Here is a 22,037-nt window from a genome sequence, read left to right as displayed (position 1 = left end):
GTGCTTGAGTGACCATGCGTAGGGAGTCCCGGTCCAGAAAGGGGCGCAACTGGCATATCAGGCGAACCTGATAAAAAGCCCCCCTGGCCACGGCCGTCATGTGCCCTTCTAAGGACAGCCATGCGTCCAGGAGGACACCCAAGTTGTGAGCCCTCTCCATGGGGGCCAATGATTCGCCCCCTATAACCAGCGATGGCGTCAGTTGGCTATAAAATATTGTTTTAAACCAGATGTTTTACAAGCTATACGATTTAAATCTGGAGTATGCCATCTGCTTTGAGATCCTTTGGCCCTTGGATGGCATGCAGGGGCTATACCTGTTCCAGGAAATGGGTATTCCTATTCCCATTTCTATTCCCATTTCCTATTCCAAGAAACTAAAAATAAAATAGATATCGTGGTTACGATATCGTGGTTAAAGACGTCACCATGTCTTTAATAATTGTATGTTACTATCACAATTAAAATTAAAATTTGTTATCGAATTTTTGAGTCAAGGATAGGGAGAGGCACAGGAAGGGGTGGGAACTTAATTTGTGGCCCTCTGATTTAAATAAACTAATATTTTCTTAATCAAAGCATGTTTTCAGAGGCTTGTAATTCATATTATTCTTATTTCAGCAAAAAAAACCTTCATCAGAGTGATGATCATAAAGTTCATGATCACTGAATATGATTAATTTTATCATATACATATAGTACACAAGTTTGGCTAAATTCATCAATATGACAGTCAATGATAGTATATATTTTATTAAGTATTGCTTAATTAGTCTTCTCTGAGGCAGCATTGCTGTTTATAAGGCTGAAACACAATCTGCAAATACTTATTAGACATTGACATCTTCCTCTGCCTTTTGTTTCTTTCTTTTTCTTTTTTTGTAAACTTTTCCATTTAGCTCCACAACAGCCTTGTGACAACATTGTCTTATGACAATGCTACATCAGGAGAATTATAGGAAACCAAATTATACATTAGGCCCAGCCTTTTTCATTGTTGTTTTCTTTCAGAAAACCTGTCCCCTGTAAAGTCTTCTAAGAGAAGAAAAATCCCTGAAAACAGTATTTGGACCAGACCTTCCTCAAAGCTAGAACTACCCTGGATTTAGTGAACCAGCCAATGCAAAAATCAAATCTAGTCATAAGATTTTGATCAGTGGATACTGTTTAAAACTCAGCGGTTGTATTCATAAAACACATGAAGTGCAAACCAACCAGCACATTTTAGCCTAGCATGTGGTGTAAACCCAGCTGGGGTGATTATTGAAAATGCAGAAAATTGGGATAGGTAAACCCTAACTAAAGTTCTTATGGGAAAGAACAGGGCCACTCTCTCTCTCTTTCTCTCTCTCTCTCTCTCTCTCTCTCTCTGTGCACGTGTATATGCCCACATGTGTGTGTGTATGTGTACACACAGAGTTCATGTTTATTGAACAGACTTGCCCATAAATATCATCAGGTTTTGAGGAGATGCTAAAATCTAATAAATGAACCCTAATCAAATTGAAATCAAATTTCAGACTTGATTGAAATAACCTCAAATCTGCTTCCAGGAACTGCATACCTTCCCTCTAAATTCTCATCCTACTTTCTTATTTGGGTGTTGCTTTAAGAGCAGGTGATCTGGAGAGAATAACTGTCAAAGCATTTGGCCTCCCTCCTCTATGTTGGTTGTAAGAACCAATCTAAAAATACATAATCTGCAACTGCTGAAAAAAACCCCAGCCTAATAACTGCCACTGCCAAGGGTCAAGGCAAGCTCTCTTCCCAGCATTCTCCCAGATCAGACATTGCCTGCGTGTAAAAGAAGTTAATAAGGTAAGCTCTGGAAGTTGGTGGGTGAGGATTCTTTTCAAAAAAATGGATAGGTAATATTAACTATTAACAAGAGAGCCAAAGTAGTTGTAAGAGTTAAGATACCAGGCTAAAACCCAGGAGAGCAGGAACTCTAGTTATGCCTTAGGCAAAAAGCCAGCGGACTGACCTTGGACTATTCACTCTCTCATTCCTAACAAAAAAGCTGTTTTATTTACACTATTTATTTACAATTACAATATAATTTCTAAATCTTTCTTGGCACATCCTTTTATTGATATATATTAATTTTTGGATTGTTTTGATTCTTTAATGTTGTATGATCTTAAATATTATGATAGATTAGTTTAGCAAAACAAAATAAAATGGGATAAAATATGTGACTTTCCTATGCAGCAGGCTGTATAAAACATTAGTTTTCAAACTTGAGGGTAATTACCCAAGGGGGTAATTTGGATATATATCCTGAGGATAATGGAGCAATTTGTAATTGTGAGTGAAGAATCCAATTTGGGACTTATTTTGTGGAGATAATATTATTTGAGACTGGGAAAAGAGGCAATTGGCTCAAACAAGTTAAGAATCACTGGTATAGAAGGCTGAGATAGAAATATGAAATCCCAGACCTGGAGTTAAGGTGTTGGTAGAGCTCCTGGTGTATGTGTGTGACTGTTTTTAGCAAATGTTGTAAGCCACCCAGAGTCTTTCTGAGTGGGGTGACTGTAAGAAATCTAATAATCTCATGAGGAGTGGAAAGTTGTCACTAACTTATCTGTGTCCAGCATTTGCTATGTTAGCACGTTTTGACTTGGACATAGCCTGAGAACAGAAAAGCTTCCTTGGAGAACCCATAGAATTCAAATACATAAGCCCTCTATCTTAGCACTGAAATTATCTGCCTAAGTAATCAACCTATGGGCAGAAATTTTAACTTTAATTTTAACTTTTAACCTTAACCAGTACGTAAAGAACTCAAAAGATACTTCATAGAAATGTGTAATTACTACTTTTGAGTAGTTAGTAGAGGGCTCTAGCTGAACACCGTATGGGAGCTGAGAACACGCTTTGGCAAACAGTAACTGTAAATTAGCAAGAATGAGTAAGGCACCCCTTACTAGTGTAGAAAGTTAGCACCCAGCCTTCTCCTAGAAAAATGAAATATTCTAGGAAATATTAAAAAGGCAGAATATTTCCCCTAAAAGAGAAATAGAAATCTTAAGGGACACAGAAACTCAGCCCCAGCAGATATTTTGGTGCCAGCTAATCTACAAGAAAAAAAACTGGGCCATCTTATCTACAAAACAAAAGATCTTCAGCTCCAGGGTGATAGGATTAGCCCTCACTCAAGCTCCAAACCAGGACAAAGCCATTAAGCCATAATAGGAATTGCCCAAAGCCCCTTCATTACATCACCCAGCAAGATTCAACAAAGCCTGGGACTCAAGACAACCTACAAAGTTACCCCTGCATGGCCCCATGACAGTAGTGGGTTGCTACCGGTTCGCCCCAGATCGGGCAAACTGGTAATGGAGGCGGGGGAAGGCTCCGCCCACCCACCCCAACGCTTCTGCGCATGCGGCTGCTTCTGTGTGCGTGCATGCCCATGAGTGAACCAGTAGCGACGGGGTTTGAAACCCGTCCCTGCCCCATGGGTGTCTGACAACCAATCAGAATACATTTCTTTCACAGGAACAGGAAGCAAGTTCAAAGCCCAAGATAGGGTATAAATCTCTCTCCTTCTGTCTCACCCATGTGCTCAATTGCCCAGGATCTCAAACCATCTGGTTCTGTCCACAATTAAACCATCTTTCCAAATAGCTTCCATGTTTCCAGTGTCTTTCTCCCTACTTGGAACTGAACGCAGATGGACATTTCTTCCAACATTAGAAAGTTCCAGTTGCCAAGACATTCTGAGTTACATAGTCATGGTGAACATTTCTCCTACCAGAGACCTGAAAAACAACTCCAAGATATTTGAGAATCTTGGTCTGCTCAATTTTGTGAGTCACTGTGTCACTGAGTTTAATCACTATAGATTACTAAATCTTCATCCTAGCAATAAATGGCAAACAATTTCAAGAGAACTAAAATATGCCTCTTAAATCAAACTAGAGTTTTGATTGAAATATCTGGTTCCTAATCTTTGGGGCTGGGAAGATATGAGAATAGGAAATAACTGAAGTAAAGTAGTGGCCTCATCTGTATATTACTAAAATTCTGGTCATGACCTTTAATGGGGCGTAACAGTGCATCACAGGGCAACCATTTTTGAACCAAGGTACCTCAAATGAGCTTACTTACAGAAGGTGTCCAGAATCTGGGAATCATGACTCCTGAGGGAATGACATTTGGAAACTTATGACTGCTTCAATGCTACTGGTTGTGCTACTGTTGTGCTACTGTTGCATCACCTGATTTCTTTTTCAATTTTCCACGACAGTTTCCCAACTAGTGTCCCAACCCCTCTCTTGTCCCCCACTCAGCACCAGCCATTCACCTGCCTGCTGGAAAGGGAAGGGAGAGAGGGAGGGAGGAAGATGAAAGAACCCTCATGCACCCTTCCTAGCCCATGCCACATCCTTCATTCTCCCCAACATGTGCCGCCCCACCCAGGCACCTTCTCCAATGTATGTTTCCCCCCATGCCTTTCTTAACCCACATAGCACCTCTTGCTCATCTACCATGCATCCTCTCTGACCTGATCTAAGCCCCCCATGCACCCTTCTTCCATATCCCCATGCACCCTTCTTGACCCATGCTGTCCCTGCGCTCCTTCCATGACCCATGTGGCATCTCTTGTCCATCCCAAATTGCCTTTCCCAACCCACATCTCTCCCACATGCCTTCCCCAACTCCCCCACATCCTTCCTGACCTGTTCCACCTTCCCCCACATGCCATCCCTGTAGTGGCGGATTTCTACTGGTTCATATCGGTTCCCGTGAACCAGTAGTGGCGGTGGCAGGAGGCTCCGTCCACCTGCCTGGACATCATCATAGATACTCTGTGCATGCACAGAAGGTTCTGTGCATGTGCAGAAGTGCTGTGCGTGAGCGAAGCAAGCGTGAACATGCGTGCGCTCCTGGTTCTGAACCGGTAGCAAAGGTAAGAGGAACCCACTACTGCATCCCTGACCTGCACAGCATTTTTTGCACACTCTCGAACAGTCCCAGGCAGTCCCTGCCCAACCCACTCCACTTTCTCTATTTAATCCTGAACTGCTTATATTCTTTTCTATTGGAATTACTACTTAAAACTATTAGTTATCTATATACATTTGATGAACTGATTCAGATTTAGGAGTTTTTCCTATTGCAAAAACAACTTAATCTACATAGAGCAGAAATTTTCTCCTACAGTTACAGGGTTTAGTTCATAAGGCAGTTTGTCAGGCAGTGCAAAATTAAAATTCCCAGAAATTATTTCTGTCAGGCTGCTGATTTCAAATTTTAAACACTAGAAATTAATAAGGTTAGATCACTACAAAGTTTTCCTCATCCTGTTCTAGGAACTGCCTCTACTGAAAAGATTTATAACTATCAAGCATTGGCTAACTGGCAAGCCAAGTTTCCTGTGAAAAGATAATTTCATATTTCATAATATATTTAATAAAAGTGAGATCATTAAGCTTTGCTTTCAACCAGATAGCTCTGCAGACTAAGCACTGTAATTTAACATCAGCTGTCTGCAATTAAAAGTAAGTTTGAATCTTGCCAGGCTCAAGGTTGACTCAGCCTTCCATCCTTTCTAAGGTAAGTAAATTGAGGACCCAGTTTGTGGGGGCAATAAGCTGATTTTGTATAAAAATATACAAAAGTATGAAGGCTATTGCTTAACACACTGTAAGCCGCCCTGAGTCTCCGGAGAAGGGTGGCATATAAATCAAATTTAAAAAAAAACAAAAAACAGCAACATTCCAAGAAATGACTGTTAATAATTAGGGAGCAGAGAAATGTCATCTGGTGTGGGATTGAAACTTCATCCTGTATGTTATTCTTCCAGAGGACCTTCTAGAGGATCTCATAATGGTAGTGCAATAATGACCTTCTGAAGGATTCCACAAGCAATCTTTTCTGTCAAAAGATACATCCTTATTGGTTCTAATTTTACTGAATAATCAATCTGTCTTTAGCTTCAGGTCCTCTGATTTCTCTTTCCTTATTTGATGTTATTGCAATTCTGATAGAAATCTCAGCAGTAGACCCAGAATAATCAACAACTGTTTTTATACCTTGTTCCTTTTCAGTTCTTAATATTGAATGTCTGCTTATTTTTGGCTTGTTATTGCAGCTTGTTTGTATGTGTACGCGTGTATGAGGTAAATTAATGGTGAAGCTGTTCCATGGATTACTAACAGTGTATCTCTGAGATCAACAAGCCTCTACAATATTTCTTCTTATATACAGCCTGGCAGAGCTCTGATCCTGACAGTAATGGGGAAACATCACCTGTATTTAATGTTCTACACTCATACAGATTTATTCTACTTGTAAGATCAGGATAATCACAATGAACACTAATTGATTTTCTTTGTTTATTTGTTAGTTTAAAGGAATATATAGATATATGTGTAGCATGTTAGATTTTATCTGTATATTTCAGAGTTCAAATGATGTAAATAAAAAAAAATTGGATTGCATGCTGTAAACATGAAATTATTTAAAAAGGCCCAGAAATCATGTTGATTTTGTTCCTTTTATCCTGTGAACAGGACTGGGAAAATTATTTTCTATTGGGAGCATCAAAATAATTTCCAAGTACAGAATTAGAACCTTTTGCAGAATATTACCATGGTGAGGAACATTGACGACTTCGATTTTTGCCTTCCATCCCATTCTCAATCTATTCTGGAAGGACTACAGACCCTACGTTCCAACCCCAAACTCTCGGATGTCACTTTGATTGTTGGGGAACATGAATTCCCTTGCCACCGCAGTATCCTGGCCCTCTGTAGTCAGTACTTCAATGCTATGTTTGCTGGTGACTTTATGGAAAGCTTTTCAGCGCGTGTAGAGATCAAAGAAGTAGATCCTATCACTATGGAGTCTTTGCTTAATTTTGCTTACACAGGAAAAGTGACCATCAATCAGGGGAACGTGGAAGCCTTGATTAGGACATCCAGCCAACTCCACTTCCCCATCATCCAGAAAGTTTGCAGTCGGTACTTGAGACAGCAGATGGATGCAACCAACTGTTTAGGCATTTGTGAGTTTGGAGAAATGCATGGCTGTTCGGAGATTTCATCTGAGGCATGGTCATTTTTGCAAGAAAATTTTGAACTTGTATCTCAACAGGAAGAGTTTCTTCAACTATCAAAAGAGAGGCTAATTATTTATCTGTCGAACCACCTACTGCAAGTACAAAAAGAACAGAGCCTAGTTGAAGCTGTATTCAGGTGGATCAAGTATGAAAAGTTGGCCAGAGTGGTGTACCTTCCAGAGCTTCTTGACCTAGTGCATTTGGTTTCATTGCCGGATCAGTATCTGCAAAACATGTTGTCATCTGAACCACTGATTCTGGAATCAGAAGCTAGCAAGGCTATCATTGCTAGACATCGGAGCACGGTCAGTATTTGGAGGTGTTATGTATTTTTTGACCCAATTCTAGTTCAGTTTGAAGGCTAGAAGGTAAACAACGGAATTTCTGGACCAGTGATTGGTTTTCTTGCTATATAAATCTGAACTTACAAAATCACCCAGCTTTTATCTAAAATTTGGTTAAACTGGTGAAGACTCATATTCTTGTCCTAGGAAAAAAGGTGGCATTTCTTTTTAATAGCTCATCCTGGGCTGGTTAGGAACATTAAGGATTCAGAAACCAAGAAAGACTTGCTACCTAGAAAAACCTCTGGGCTTGTTCAATTGTGGCTGGGCTGGCAGATAGAGGCCAGCTGTGGCTGATTGTACAGTATCAGGTAAAATGCACTATTTAGTTTACATATTAATCAACAGGTTTTAACTTCCTTACAATAAATCCCACTCCATTTGTTTTCTTGGTATCATGTCCAGAATAGTAGACAGTGAAGTCCTCACTGGATTGAATCAACATCATCATGTTTACACTTGCATTGTTTTTTTACTAATCAAAGTATTCTTCAGAATAAATTTTGAAATGTTAGAATTGTTATTATCATCATAATTAGGATCTCTCTGCAGCACAGAAAGCAACCTGGGGGACAAGGAAAGTAGATTTTAAAAAGTCCCACTGAAATGATCAACTGTAGATGAATGATTATTCCCCGTTTACCAAGTGTAATTGAATTGTAATAGAGGGATATGTGCCCTATAAGGCTACCTGATTGAGATATCAGAGAAAGGCATTTTAAAAATGCACAATTCTATTTTTTTCTTTCTCTTTTCTTAAGAAAAAAATAATATGCGATCCAACTGTGTTCAAATTGTAAAATAAGTGGGAAGGCATATGGGAAGAAATCAATGGACTGTTCATGCACATTAAGGGTAGGCTGAATTTCCTGCTTTGCTTGAGCTAGAAAGTACCATATATACTTGAGTATAAGCCGACCCGAATATAAGCCGAGGCACCTAATTTTACCACAAAACTGGGAAAACTTATTGACTCGAGTATAAGCCTAGGGTGGGAAATGCAGCAGCTACTGGTAAATTTCAAAATAAAAATAGAAACCAATAAAATTACATTAATTGAGGCATCAGTAGGTTAAATGCTTTTGAATATTTATTTCAAAGAAAAACAGTAAACTAGCTCTGTAAGTGCATAGTGTAAACTACACTATAACTAAATTACACAAGAGAATGTAGTATATATACCCAAAATAATTCAATAACAATTTAATCTGATACATTGGGTTAAGTGATGTAGGGCTTGATCTAATTTCAGGCAAGTTCAAGCCTCTGTTAAGAGATACCTGCATTCTCTCTCTCTCTCCCTTCCTTTTTCTTTTTTTTTCTCTTTCTTTCTTTGTCTCTTTCTTTCTTCTCACTCTCTTTCTTTCTTTCTCCCTCCCTTTCTCCTTTCTCCCTTTCTGTGAAGAACCCCAGAAGGTCTTTGGTAGGAGGAAGAAAAGCCAGACATTTTGAAACGTTTTGTAGCTTACCCTGAGCAAGGATAGCTAGTGCAGGCACTTACAATAAGCTCTCAACTCCTGGGGCCTGGTGGCTCAGCAGACTGATAGCATTGTGATTAACACCAGCTGTCTGCAATTAAAGTAAGATCGAATCTCGCCAGGCTCAAGGTTGACTCAGCCTTCCATCCTTTCTAAGGTAGGTAAATTGAGGACCCAGTTTGTGGGGGCAATAAGCTGACTTTGTATAAAATATACAAAAGTATGAAGGCTATTGCTTAACGCATTGTAAGCCACCCTGAGTCTCCGGGGAAGGGCGGCATATAAATCAAATTAAAAAAAACAAAAACAAAAACTCAAGTTCAGTGAATTTAGGGATCCCCAAACAGTAAGGATGAAGTGTGAGTAAAAGGGTTTACCCTTCCCTCCCTCCCCACCTTTTCTTTCTTTCTTTCTTTCTTTCTTTCTTTCTTTCTTTCTTTCTTTCTTTCTTTCTTTCTTTCTTTCTTTCTTTCTTTCTTTCTTTCCTTTCTTTTCTTTCTCCCTCCCTTTCTCCTTCTCATCTAGCATTCTTACAGCTTCACTATTGATTAGCTTAGCCTGAGCAAGGATAGTTAGCAGCCAGCCTATTACAATAAGCACTCAACTCAAGCTCAGTGCACGTGGGAATCTCCAAACGGTGAGGATTTCTTTGTTTCTTTCTCCCTTGAAACCCCCCCTCCCCAGCCCGTTTTTGCTTCCAGGGGGCTGCAGGGAGTCTTGCTAGGCACCCCACTACGCCCCATTTTGGCCTTAGCAAGCCTCCCTGCAGCCCCTGGAAGCCAAAACGGGTTGCAGGAAAAAAGGCATTTTTTCCTCACTCGAGTATAACTCGAGGGGGGCTTTTTTCAGCATAAAAAAATGTGCTGAAAAACTCGGCTTATACTCGAGTATATACGGTATATAGATTCATTAGAATTAGAATTAGAATTAGAATTAGAATTAGAATTAGAATTAGAATTAGAATTAGAATTAGAATTAGAATTAGAATTAGAATTAGAATTAGAATTAGAATTAGAATTAGAATTCTTTATTGGCCAAGTGTGATTGGACACACAAGGAATTTGTCTTTGGTGCATATGCTCTCAGTGTACATAAAAAGAAAAGAAACATTAGTTAAGAATCATAAGGTACAACACTTAATGATAGTCATAGTCATTGCAGGAATAATTGGGAAGTTTTGCTTTACCAAATGCCATCCTACAATTTTAAATGTACAACGTACAAAATGTTGGAAAAAAGCAACTGAGAAGCTTTTTATTTTGTGAGATACTTTTTTTCCTCTCCTCTAAGGCAGAGAACAAGCCCTTTGTCCAGCAGAGACTGAAGGCCCTGCCACAGAAGTTAGAAGAGGTGCTGGTGGTTGTGGGAGGCAGAGCTTTGGAAGAAAATGATGAAGATGAAGAGCCACCACACTTCTCCAGAAATTTTGCTTTTTATAATACTAACACTAGTAAGTATCAGAAATCTTCCTTAATATACAGCACCAGATCAGCTTTATTTCAAACCAGAACATTTTATAGATTACCCTAGCTCATGCTACTGAGCATTGCAGTGCAACAACAACAATAGTGATGTAGAATTAAAAAATATTTATTTATTTATTTATTAAATTTATATGCTATCCAACTCACTTATCAAGCAACCCTGGGTGGGATGTTAGTGACGCAAAGCTGAAAAGGCAGGATATACATTTTGGCTTTTTGGCATCATCATGTTTATGCTATACTATGGCTAGAATATCTTTCCAGGGAGGAAGTGGAGATGGGAACATTCAGAAAGCTTACAATATTGGGATCTGTCTATTGCTCTGTTGAATACATTCCACATGTTTTTCTGTTCACAGTTCTTTGTTTTCTTTTCCTTTGTGGAATTTCATTGGAATTAGCAGCAAAACCTCTCAATATCTATAAAGCTAGGTCATGTTTGTTAACTATTATTTATATATGTTGATTGCCCAATTATAAGGCCTTTCTTTATCTTCTGCCTCATTCAGTAAGTGAAAGGAGAGGTGGGAAAATAAGTCTATAACTACAAAGCAATCATCAAAGAGCACTTATCCAGGCCTACTTTCAATAAAAGATATGTTAGTGTGGGCAGAAACAATCATGTTTTGGGGTTTAATGTAGAATTACTTACGTTGCCACAGGCAACTTAGATTTCTAGATGATGTAATGTTCTGGGTTTTCTTGGGCTGTTTGTTATTGTGAAGCAACTGCATTCCTCCCAGGCTCACATTGACAGTGAAACCTGTCAGACTGGCCTACAAATTCACTGAAGTTGGAAGAGGAACTAATTTAGAGGTTAGGAGTCTAAATTCTGGATCCTTGGTGTAATCTGGAAAAGATGATGTAATTTTAGGGCAATGTTGACAATATTGTGAACATAGAAACAAATAATGTCCATACATAATTATTGCCAAAACATATCTGGGTATTATATGTTACAGTTCTAATAAATCAGTGCTAAATTTCTATTTTTAGAGAAATCCTTGGCCAATTCTTTCTGCAAAGAGACCAAGCATTCAGTCTATCTACACAATTGTCAGTAAATACTGATTGAATATAATGCTGCAATGTGATTGGGATTGTCAGATGGTGATGCTTATTATATACACACAAATTAAATTTTTCTATATAAACAATTATTATTAATAGTAGTAATGTTCCTCTCAAAAGGACTCATACACACACACACACACACACACACACACACACACACCCCACATACACCCACATACACACACTGCAGAAATATGATAGATTCAGTTAAATAATTCTTCATCTCAGACTAAATTGTATAGTTTTACTTCCAAGGTTTCTTTCCCGATTCTTCTCAATATCATTGACAAAACCACTGCAAACCCAAAGACCAAGGGTGTATTTTAGCTCTCTCTCCACTGTACCCCATGTTTCATGCATTGCCAATTTACCTCTCCGTGTACAACTTTACAAAAATGGAACCCATTCTTTGCTTCCTCCTTGGCTAAACTTATTATTTATCCCCGATAATCTCTTCCTTTGAGTTGTTCACACTATTGTTCCTCTCTGAGCTTTCTTTTTTTCATAGACCAGCTTTCTTAATTTTATCAAAGATAGTCATAATCAGATATTTTTAAGGTTCAAATTCATCTATATTCAGCAGAAATTCTCAATCTTATATAACTTTACCTTACCTTGTATTTTATCCTCTGATCCTTATTATAATTCTGCTCTTTCTCTCTGTTAACATAATACTGACCAGTTAAAGATATGTTACTCGTTATGACAACACATTACCTTTAACTTTATACGGTTTTTCTGTTTAAATATGTGCTCAGTGGCATCTACCTGTCCTGAAATTCATCATGAAAACCCATTTTTCTGAGTGTTGTCTTTGCTTACTCTTAAATTGTTATTATATTGCCATTTGTACCTATAGTTAAAGTTTATGGGGAAATTGGTGCTGTCTTCTGCCCATTACACCTTTCATTGTGGTGCTTTACTTATTTGTTTAAACAGTGTATAATGCCTTCCATTTCACTACTGCAGCCCTCTGGGCAATTAACAATGAAAACTAAACAACAGCAGAACAATTCAAATTAATTAAAAAATAAATCACAACGACTGTCAAAATATCATATATCCTTTCCATTTATGATCAAATAATGAATAAACCACAACAGACAAACCAATCAATTGAGCTCACCAAACTCACCAGGCTGAGAGAACAACTAGAACATTAGTACATCACGAAAGGCCAGCATATTTGAAGACACAAAGTATGTCATTGGAATTGTGTAAACAGCTATTTGTTATAGCACACTCATTATAAAAAGCCAACTACTCGACTAGGAATTAAAGGTAGGTTGGGGAAAGAAAAAACATTGGGATGAGGAGAAACTTAATCCCTAAACCTTTGGTACTGATTGAAGATATAATACAAGATAACAATGATGGAAAGAGAAAGTAGAGATATGTAGGGAAAACCAGGGGATTTTGGAATTTTGTTCAACATATTATTACTGCTAATATCCTAAAAATGGACATTATGCAGAACCATCTTTATCATGCAAGGCAATACTCTTTAGGAGAATGTAAGAATTTAACAGGCTATTTATACATTTGGTTTTTCCATTTTAGAAACATGGATTGCTTTGCCTGATTTTCCAGATTATAATAAATGGGGCTTTTCTATGATTGCTCTAAACAACAACATTTACATTACAGGTAAGTATAGCATACTTTCTGGCTTTATGGGTACTACCAAATCTATAAAACATTTTCTGTTTCCCCATAGGACTTATTCTGCTTACGTGACCAATAATAGAGAAAATACCATAATTACAATACAGCACATAGATCACATAGTCAGGGAGTAAAAGGCAAATGTAATAATATTCCATGATTTTATCAGATGCATTTTATCTAAATTCTGCAAATTGTAGAAGGCTTGCAGAAGATTCAGAAGCAAAAAGAGTGAACAAATGTCAACTCTGAAAACAATAACATATTACTTTCACAATGACTATGATAATTATTTCTGTTTTAGGTGGCTCCAGAGGATCACAGAATGACACATGGTCTACAACACAGTCCTGGTGCTTCTGCCTTAAGAAGGGTGTCTGGAAGTCCATTGCTCCAATGCTGAAGCCCCGAACAAATCATGCCAGTGCTGTTCTCAATGGAGAGATCTATGCCATTGGTGGTAGGAAATGAGATATGTAATGAAAGAAAGCCTCATTATGCAGAAACCTTCCAACCTAACTGATGGCTAGGATTAAAGAATTTGTAGTTATACTTCTCTGGAGGACAGATGGTTGGAGAAAGTTACTCTACAGGCATAGGTCAGCAGAGGCCCAAGAGAAAGAAATAGAATTATTATCCAACCTGCACAAAAATGTAACAGTTGAATTTCCAGAAATATTTTTTCTACAATTTGGAGGTGTGTGTGGGTTGCCAGAGAAAGTCACAGCAGCATTTGGTTAGATATTAAATTAGAAAATTCTAACACTTCATAAGGTGACTTCTGTCACATAGTGGTTATACATCATAGACTTAGACTTGTTTTTCTACTGGAATGAGGATAAGGACAAGGATGAAGAATTTTTTTTGATACAGCAACTGTCAGACCTGAAAAAGTGAGAGAAGATGGCCATAATTCAGGCTCACTTTTTTTAGAAATTGTGGAGAAAAGTTTGGGGCTCCCACAGGTATACAGGCACTAACATTGATGAATCTTGGTTAATATGAACTATTTTACATCACGATGTGCACTTAGAATATTTTAGACCTCTTACATACCATGGATAGATAACTTTTTATGAGGCTGCATGTAATTTGAAGAGAAGAACCAGTCTTTATCATAAGACTGAAAAATATACACTATAATATTCCTGTGTGGAACTAAATAAGCCAAGTTCACATGACCTGCATGTATCTTGCTCTTTGCCTGTATTGGTGCAAGCTTATGTAACAACTTTTCCTCCCCCTTTTTATGTATTTCAAAGGGACCACTATGGACATTGTGGAAGTAGAATGCTATGATCCTTACAATGACAGCTGGTGCTTTGTCAGTCCTGCCTTGAAGTATGTCAGTAATTTTGCTGTAGCTGGATGTCTTGGGAAGTTGTACCTCATTGGTTCTTGTGCTATCAAATACAATACATTGACCCTCCAATGTTACAATCCTGCTATTGGTAAGAAGGAATAGAAAATACTTCTAAGGAAGCAGCTGGCAGTGCTTTTGCATCAAGTTCTTTTGTATTTTATAATCATTTAAAGATATTCTCTGACCTGATTCTAAACACCTTATAAAACATGTCACAACGAATACTGAATGGAAATCCACCATTTCCAATAATATGTTGCCCAAGTATCATACAAATGTGTTGGTCATAATCATGGGCAAGATTTCTCTGTGTAGGACATGCCTCTTACACACACACACAGAGAGAGAGAATCTCTGTAGTCAGTTGGACAGGTGCTCTCATTACAACAACATCATTAAAAATTGCTTTGCTTCGTCTTTTATGAATAAATAATATCTGTACTTTCTCCCATATACAGTATGGTAAATAAAAAGATGTGTGCTTTGATCCATGTTGTGGTCGAGGCTAAATTTGATTCCAGCATTTAGTAATACACAACATAGAACATTCCAATCATATCTCTTTAAATGAAAATGCTAAATAATTGTGGAATAAGAACTCAGAAATATAAATGGGAATCTCTCCTTGATTACAATTAATTACCTGTGGACAATTTGGCAAGTTGAATGCTAGTATGTTCCTATTACTTGTATTTATTTAAGAAACAAAAATGTATGGATTTGAGGCAGAAGAAATGTATGATGTATTATTTCTTCAGCCACATATTCTATGTCACCTTACTACTAGAAATACTTAGTCTTTTTTAATTGAAGACAACATTTGTTTGTTTGTTTAAAATAACAGTTGCTCATAGTCTTTTTTATCCAGCTATCTAGTTTACACATAAATTCCACACCATAAGCATGAGGAAACTTTCAAGTTATTTGTTTGTCATGGCTTTTTGGAATTTTCTTGGCTAGCATCGACTTGCTAGTTATAATAAGTATTATCCCATGTGACCCAAGGTTAGTTTGTCCAGGAGACATTAGATGATAATCATGAAACATGTGCCTGCATTACAATAAATGTCAGCATCCTCCACTTGCTGCTCATTTAATGCTAGATAGAGACAACAGTGTTTATCAAATGGATTAACTAGCTTGGAAACTGTATTCAAAAAGTGCTCATTAGTAGATCTTCAAACTAGAGGTAGATATTAAATGGGATCCCATTCAATTCAGTTCTGGGCCTTGCCTTTTTAGCATGTTTATTAATGAAGTGGAGGGAATGGTTGTCAACTGATACAATGTGAGATAGCTAAGACACTAGAAGACAGGAAAAAAATGGAAAGCATCTGAACAGGTTAGAGAAATGTGCTTAAAATAACAAAATGAAATTTAACAGAGACATTTGCCATTGAGAAGTGCAACCTTCTCACCTGCTATGTTATTTTCCTTGAAAATTAATCCCCTGCTTAGATTTTTTTTTCTGAGCCTGATTGCAATATGAGAAAAAGGATCTATGTATGAGGGTATGTGTGTTAGTAATATGTTAATTAGGTGTCAAAATCTGCTTGTGTGAGTGTATGGCTATACAGTATATGTTCCATATATTAATGTTCACTACTCTGGACTCATTCAGGAGGAAGACTATTACCAAAATAAAGATGAATAGAATAGAATAGAATAGAATAGAATAGAATAGAATAGAATAGAATAGAATAGAATAGAATAGAATAGAATAGAATAGAATAGAATAGAATAGAATAGAATAGAATATGGAAGGGACCTTGAAGGTCTTCTGGTCCAGGAGAACCTATACCATATCAGACAAGTGACTGTCCAGAGCATTGAATATGAGAGACTGTATGGGAGGCCCCTTTCAGCACTGATGATTTCCACTTGGTTAGATTGTTTCACATCCATTTTGATAGCCCCACAAAGGTTTTAATATTTAGGCCAAAGAGAATAGTTCACTTCTAGTATGGTTTTTCTTTTATTATCAAGAATATTCAATAACTATGTTTTATGTACCTGTATGGAGATTTTATTTGTTGTTTTCTTATTTGATGATAATAATAGAAGTAGGATTATCTGAATTTATCAGGTTTTAGCTTTTATTGATATTTTTTGCTTAAACAATCTAAATTACTCCACCACAGATATTAATGTATGATTTTAATAACAGTTTTTAAAGTATATTAAATTGTGAGTTTTATTCAGTGATAATGAAGATTTTCATGAAAATTATTATTATTTTTTAATAGATGTCTGGAGTATAATTGCATCTCCCTTTCTCCCCAAGTACCTCTCTTCTCCTTGTTGTGCCTCCTTGCATGGAGTCATTTATCTTATTGGTGATAATACAAAGAAAGTCTATGTGTATGATCCGGATGCTAACATCTGGCAAAAGGTGGGTAAATTGGGAGTAACTATATTATTATATATATAATTATTATTGGATTGAGTATATATTATTTACATCTTCACTGATCATAACAGAATTTCAAAGAACAGATGTGTTTATTTTACCTGATTTTTCTAAGGTCTCAATAAAACTAGTACTAATACTACTAATAATATACTAACAGCTAAAAAGAAATTATTGTTATACACAAGACAATGAAAACCTTTCTCAGCCTTGCTCTTTCAAAATGAATCAGGACTCAGCTTCCAGAATTTTACATCTAGTTGCAGTCCAAATTACAGCAGAGATTCAGTTGCCTTAGTAGAATTATCTCTAGTCAGCAAAACAGATCTTGTGGGTCTTTAATATATAAACTGATATTAGTGTTTCAGAAAAACAAGATCTGTTTTTTGAATGATGGTATCTCAAGCAAAAACATAACCTGGTCCTATTCTGCTGGCTGCTTGGCTTCAGTGAAGATATAAGCAATGTTGTTGGAAGTTTGGTTTTCAGTGTCATGCTGAAATCCATCTGCAGCTGTTCACATGGCGTCATTGCTCAGATGACTCCAATGCACAGGACAGGTGCAGAAGATACCCTGCCAGATTCCCCATCTCTTTTAATTTATGAATAAGTACCGGTAGTTAACACTGTCTATTTTGGCTGCCCATTTGTTCTGCTTTTGCCAGTGCTCCTTAAAAATGTTGTAACAACTTGTCATTAAACAATTCCTCTCCAAACCAATTTTCTACTTGATTCTGTTAAAGGATTGTTTAGGAATAGCCTCATTTCTTGTTATCATCTCATTGCTTTTCAGATGGATAGGCAAGAGTTAAAGCAAGTCTATGTAATACAGCCCAATATAGCAGCATACTGTATATTCTTGCTGGATAGGTAGGAAGAGAAATAGAGTGACTTTTGTGGCTCTTGAGGGCTATACATCAATAAATGTATATAAGGTCCAAAGTATGAGAGCATTCATCTAGATATATTACCATATATTTATACATTTCTCCACCTAATCATATACCATATATACCTTGATTTATTATTAACTACTGTTTTGAATTAGATAATATGTATTAATTTTAAGCTAGGGTCAAGCAGTAATATATTAAAGGATTATATTGCTGAGAGAGAATTTGGGTCTTTTGCTTTTCATATTACAAACACTAACTAAACACTCTCCCCCCACCCCACCCCCCAAAAATCTGCAAAAACACAATAAAACACATTAAGGAAAGAGGCATACTAAAGGGAGCATAGTACTTATTTTTTTTAAAAAAAATACATTAGAAGATTTTTACAGTATTTTAAAAGGCTGCATCAAAGAAGTTCTGTATATAAAATAATAAATGTAGAGTGATTTGCATTTTTAAAATGAGCATGGAGATTTTGACAAATTCAGCCAGATCTTTTCTTCTTACATTTATACAGAAATAATTACAATCACTATTAACTTTGAAGTCTTATGATCTGATGATTATAATTAAAATACGTTGGCAGGCCAAATATCTGATGAGTGTCTCTTTTCATATCAATCCATTGAAGGTCTGATAAGGTCCTCTTATGAATACCATTATTTCCAGAGTTTCATTATGCATTTACTGACGAGAGGCTTGACTCTGGAGTAGTCATTTCAAGAACATTGTCCTTAACCTTAAAATGCAGTGTTTCTGATACCAGGTTAAAACTGATTTAATTGTCAGGCATTTAGAGGAACTATTGTTGAGACTGGTTTATTTTAGCAGGTTTTGAAATTTTTTAATTTGCTAAACTTACTGCAAACATTTGTTATAAGCAGTTACTATATTTTCAGTGTTATGTTATATATTATCTTTAAATACAGATAGTCCTCGAGGTATGACAGACCATTTAACAAATGTTCGAAGTTACGCCGCCTGCAGCGCCCCCTGGTCATTTGCCTTATGACCGACCACAAAGATACTGCAGCATACCCACCCACCTATTTCCCTTCCTTCCTGCCCTGCCAGATCCTCAGAGACACTGGGCCTGCTTTGCCACCCCACTGGGTTCCACACACTTCTTCCCACCTCCAGTTACTGTTCTTTCAAAGATATGCAGAGCTCAGGAAGCCCTGGTGTGGAAAGCTACTCCCTTACTGGGCCATTGTTGGGCCACATGACACAGTTGAGGGGAAGAAATTCTGCTGCTTTTGCTCCCTTCACAATCCATTCCTCCCCAGTGCCAACCACACTTTACGCTTTACGAATAATCCAGGAGAATAAATGTTGCTGCTTTTATTTCCCTTGCAATTCGTTCCTCCCTAGTGCCAGCTGTGGTCTTCCCCATCCCTGAATCACCCTATGTTCTACCTAACAACTCGTGGATTCATTTAACAAATGCATTTGGGAAAGCAGGGATGGGGGTGTCTTAATTATGTGTTTCATTTACCATACAACTCGAACCTTCAATAAAAACAGGCAGGCTCCATTGCTGTTGTAAGATGAGGACTACCTGTAGTTCGTTTCCAGTTTTGTGCACCAACTCCTTGTATGGCATTTTAAAAGCACTTAAAATAAGTATATAAATATAATAAGATTATGTATATATTAAATCCAGTTTTTCATCTCTTGCATAATTAACCTTAACAGTTTAGTAATCCTGCAAATGATAAAGAGTCAATGAGGCTTTGGAGTGTATTTTAATGCATGTGACATGTCTGTTTTTTCATTCCAGCACACAAATGTGTGTCCCCTCCGCAACCTGGTTTGTGTGGGCAATAAGCTGACTTTGTATAAAATATACAAAAGTATGAAGGCTATTGCTTAACGCCTTGTAAGCCGCCCTGAGTCTCCGGAGAAGGGCGACATATAAATAAATAAAAAAAAAACTAGATATAAATTCTATATGATTGTCTGCTTCTTAATCTATTGCTGCTCTATGTGTAAATTAAGTTATCTTCTTAAAATATCCCAACATGACTATCTATATTTTTCAGGTGCAACAGCTTCATACTTTGCATGAAAATGGTGGAATGGTACCACTTGGTGGTAAGCTCTTTGTCACAGGTGGCTACTGGAAAGGTATGGATGGTGACTATCAAGTAGAGATGGAAATGTATGAATGTGCCAAGGATGTTTGGACAAGGGAAGGGTCACTTCCCTGTTTATGGCTCTACCATGCATCTTCTTCTATCTTCATGGATACTTCAAAGTGGAGAGAACCTTTCCAGTCATGAGTCTATGGAGATTCTCAGTCATCCAGGTCATGGTTGTCCCAAAGGTGCTTTTTCAGGAGGCAACTGGACTTTGTTGTTTTTTTCCTTTTGAAGAAGAAGAGCCTTGGTGGTGCAGCAGACTAAAGTGCTGTTAAGTAACACCAGCTGCCTGCAATTACTGCAAGTTCAAATCTCACCAGGCTCAAGGTTGACTCAGCCTTCCATCCTTTTGAGGTAGGTAAAATGAGGACCCGGATTGTGGGGGCAATAAGCTGACTTTGTATAAAAAAAGAACAACACTGAGGGGGGGGCGAAAGCCCTACTAAGCAGGTATATACAAAGGTATGAAGGCTACTGCTTAAGGCATTGTAAGCCGCCCTGAGTCTCCAGAGAAGGGCAGCATATAAATTGAACCAATAAACAATAAATAAATATGTTTTACTTCTCATCCAAGAAGCTTCCTCAGTTCTGATTGGATAATGGGGAATGGAAGGATTTGTATTCCTTGCAGACAGCTGCTCATTTGCATTCTTTTAGAGAGTTGTTGAGGCCACTTGGAGGTTTATCCTGAGTAGTGCAAATATCCAGTCATGATCACAAAGTTTGGTATGGGGTCTCACAGCTCTGTTGCTCTGACTGAAGCTTTGGAGAGATTAGGTATTCTGCATCTCACAGGGTAGACTGTAATTTATGAATTAAGATTTCATATTTATTTATTAAGAGCTAGGTTGATGTAGTGGTTAAGGTATCAGCTAGAAACTGGGAGGCTGTGAATTCTAGTCCTGCCTTACCCACAAAACCAGCTGGGTGACCTTGGTCCAGCTACATTTTCTTATCCATAAGAAGAAGGCAATGGAAAACCTTGCCAAGAAAACTTAAAGGACTTGTCCAGAAGTCTTTGAGAATAAAAAAACAATGTAATGGAAGAAAAAAAAAATTGATAGTACTCACCATCTTAATTTTTGTAATGTTTCTGTGATTTTTTTTTACTAGGCATAAACATGTTTCTGAGAAGTGATAGTATAGTATATAAATCACGAGCTTATTTTTGCCACAGCTGGATTATTTTTACAATTAGATACCACCTTTACTAACAATTGTGAGGAAAATATTCTGATAGTCTATTGATCATGATAAAGAACAATAGGCAGACTGATTATTCAATTTTGTAAGATTATTGTGCAATTTGAATGGTAACTTTAAAAATGTTTTTCTGTTCTTCCAGCTTGGAAAATAATCTAGACAGTTTTAATATATATAATCCATTAATAATGGTTGATTAATATTAATAGTCCATTAATAATGTATCTAAATAGTTCTCTGTAATTTCTTATATCATTGTGAACTTCTAAAGAGTCTCAGAATTCTTTTAAATATAAATAAAAAATGAACCCAAACTCAATGTGATGGGTTCTTGTGAAATTTTTATTTTAAAATTTTATGTGCTCTTGATCTAGCTATTATATAACTTTTATGAAATTTATATCTATAATAATCTATGTTGTGACCATTATTTAAATTAAAGTTCCTGAAATATTAATCTATCATCCTAGATTTCCTATAGTGTAACACCAAGTTGTGCAACACTGATTTATATATTTTAACTTCATTGCTGTATGTTGAATATTGTAGTCATAAAGGAAGGTACAGGGGATGTACAATGCTTTGTATTTGATTCCAAAACATTCCTTTGGCCTACAGGGAAACACATAACATAGCATGTGGCTGCAATTCATGAAGTCAGCTGCATCTGTTTGTGGGACACACAGTAGCTGCTTTAATGAAATCCTCAGAAACACCTTTGGAGAACTAAATTGAAAGCATTGCACGCTCTAATATGCATTGACTTTTGTTTTGAGGACTAAATGAAATTTTCATTCCCATGACATCATTTGGATGGTCAAGGAAAATAGAAGGAGAAGGGGAGAGTGAACAGCTTGGTTACCTCATTCTGTTGGGAACAGTAGGCCAAGACAATGACGTGAGAGCT

The 22,037-nt window shown here is 37.1% G+C and overlaps 1 protein-coding gene across 2 annotated transcripts; it reads left to right on the top strand.

The window, feature by feature from the left end:
* Positions 1 to 1,748: 1,748 nt before the first annotated feature.
* On the top strand, positions 1,749 to 21,451 carry KLHL30 (kelch like family member 30). Of its 2 annotated transcripts, none has more exons than XM_070945991.1 (8): positions 1,749 to 1,818; positions 6,525 to 7,377; positions 10,185 to 10,344; positions 13,013 to 13,099; positions 13,422 to 13,577; positions 14,380 to 14,568; positions 16,727 to 16,872; positions 19,829 to 21,451. In XM_070945991.1, the coding sequence occupies exons 2-8, from the start codon at positions 6,604 to 6,606 to the stop codon at positions 20,066 to 20,068; spliced, it is 1,752 nt and encodes a 583-aa protein (XP_070802092.1). In that variant the 5' UTR covers positions 1,749 to 1,818; positions 6,525 to 6,603; the 3' UTR covers positions 20,069 to 21,451. The 2 variants fall into 2 exon arrangements, with proteins under 2 accessions (XP_070802092.1, XP_070802093.1); XM_070945992.1 differs by lacking the exon at positions 1,749 to 1,818 and adding an exon at positions 4,862 to 4,918.
* The last annotated feature ends 586 nt before the right edge of the window (positions 21,452 to 22,037 follow it).

The sequence above is a fragment of the Pituophis catenifer genome, unplaced genomic scaffold, assembly GCF_029215685.1.
Source record: "Pituophis catenifer annectens isolate HBS135680 unplaced genomic scaffold, rPitCat1.0.hap2 SCAF_6, whole genome shotgun sequence".
Classification (NCBI taxonomy): Eukaryota; Metazoa; Chordata; class Lepidosauria; order Squamata; family Colubridae; genus Pituophis; species Pituophis catenifer.
The sequence above is the reverse complement of the archived record's forward strand: the minus strand, read 5'-3'. Positions and strand labels throughout refer to the sequence as shown.

What these genes read in the sequence shown, in the direction of transcription:
- KLHL30 (XM_070945991.1), top strand. Translation starts at nt 6,604, where the DNA reads ATGGTGAGGAACATTGACGACTTCGATTTTTGCCTTCCATCCCATTCT. An exon ending in AGAGATCTATGCCATTGGTG is followed by an intron (nt 13,578 to 14,379) that starts GTAGGAAATGAG and finishes TGTATTTCAAAG; the next exon opens with GGACCACTATGGACATTGTG. An exon ending in ATGCTAACATCTGGCAAAAG is followed by an intron (nt 16,873 to 19,828) that starts GTGGGTAAATTG and finishes TATATTTTTCAG; the next exon opens with GTGCAACAGCTTCATACTTT.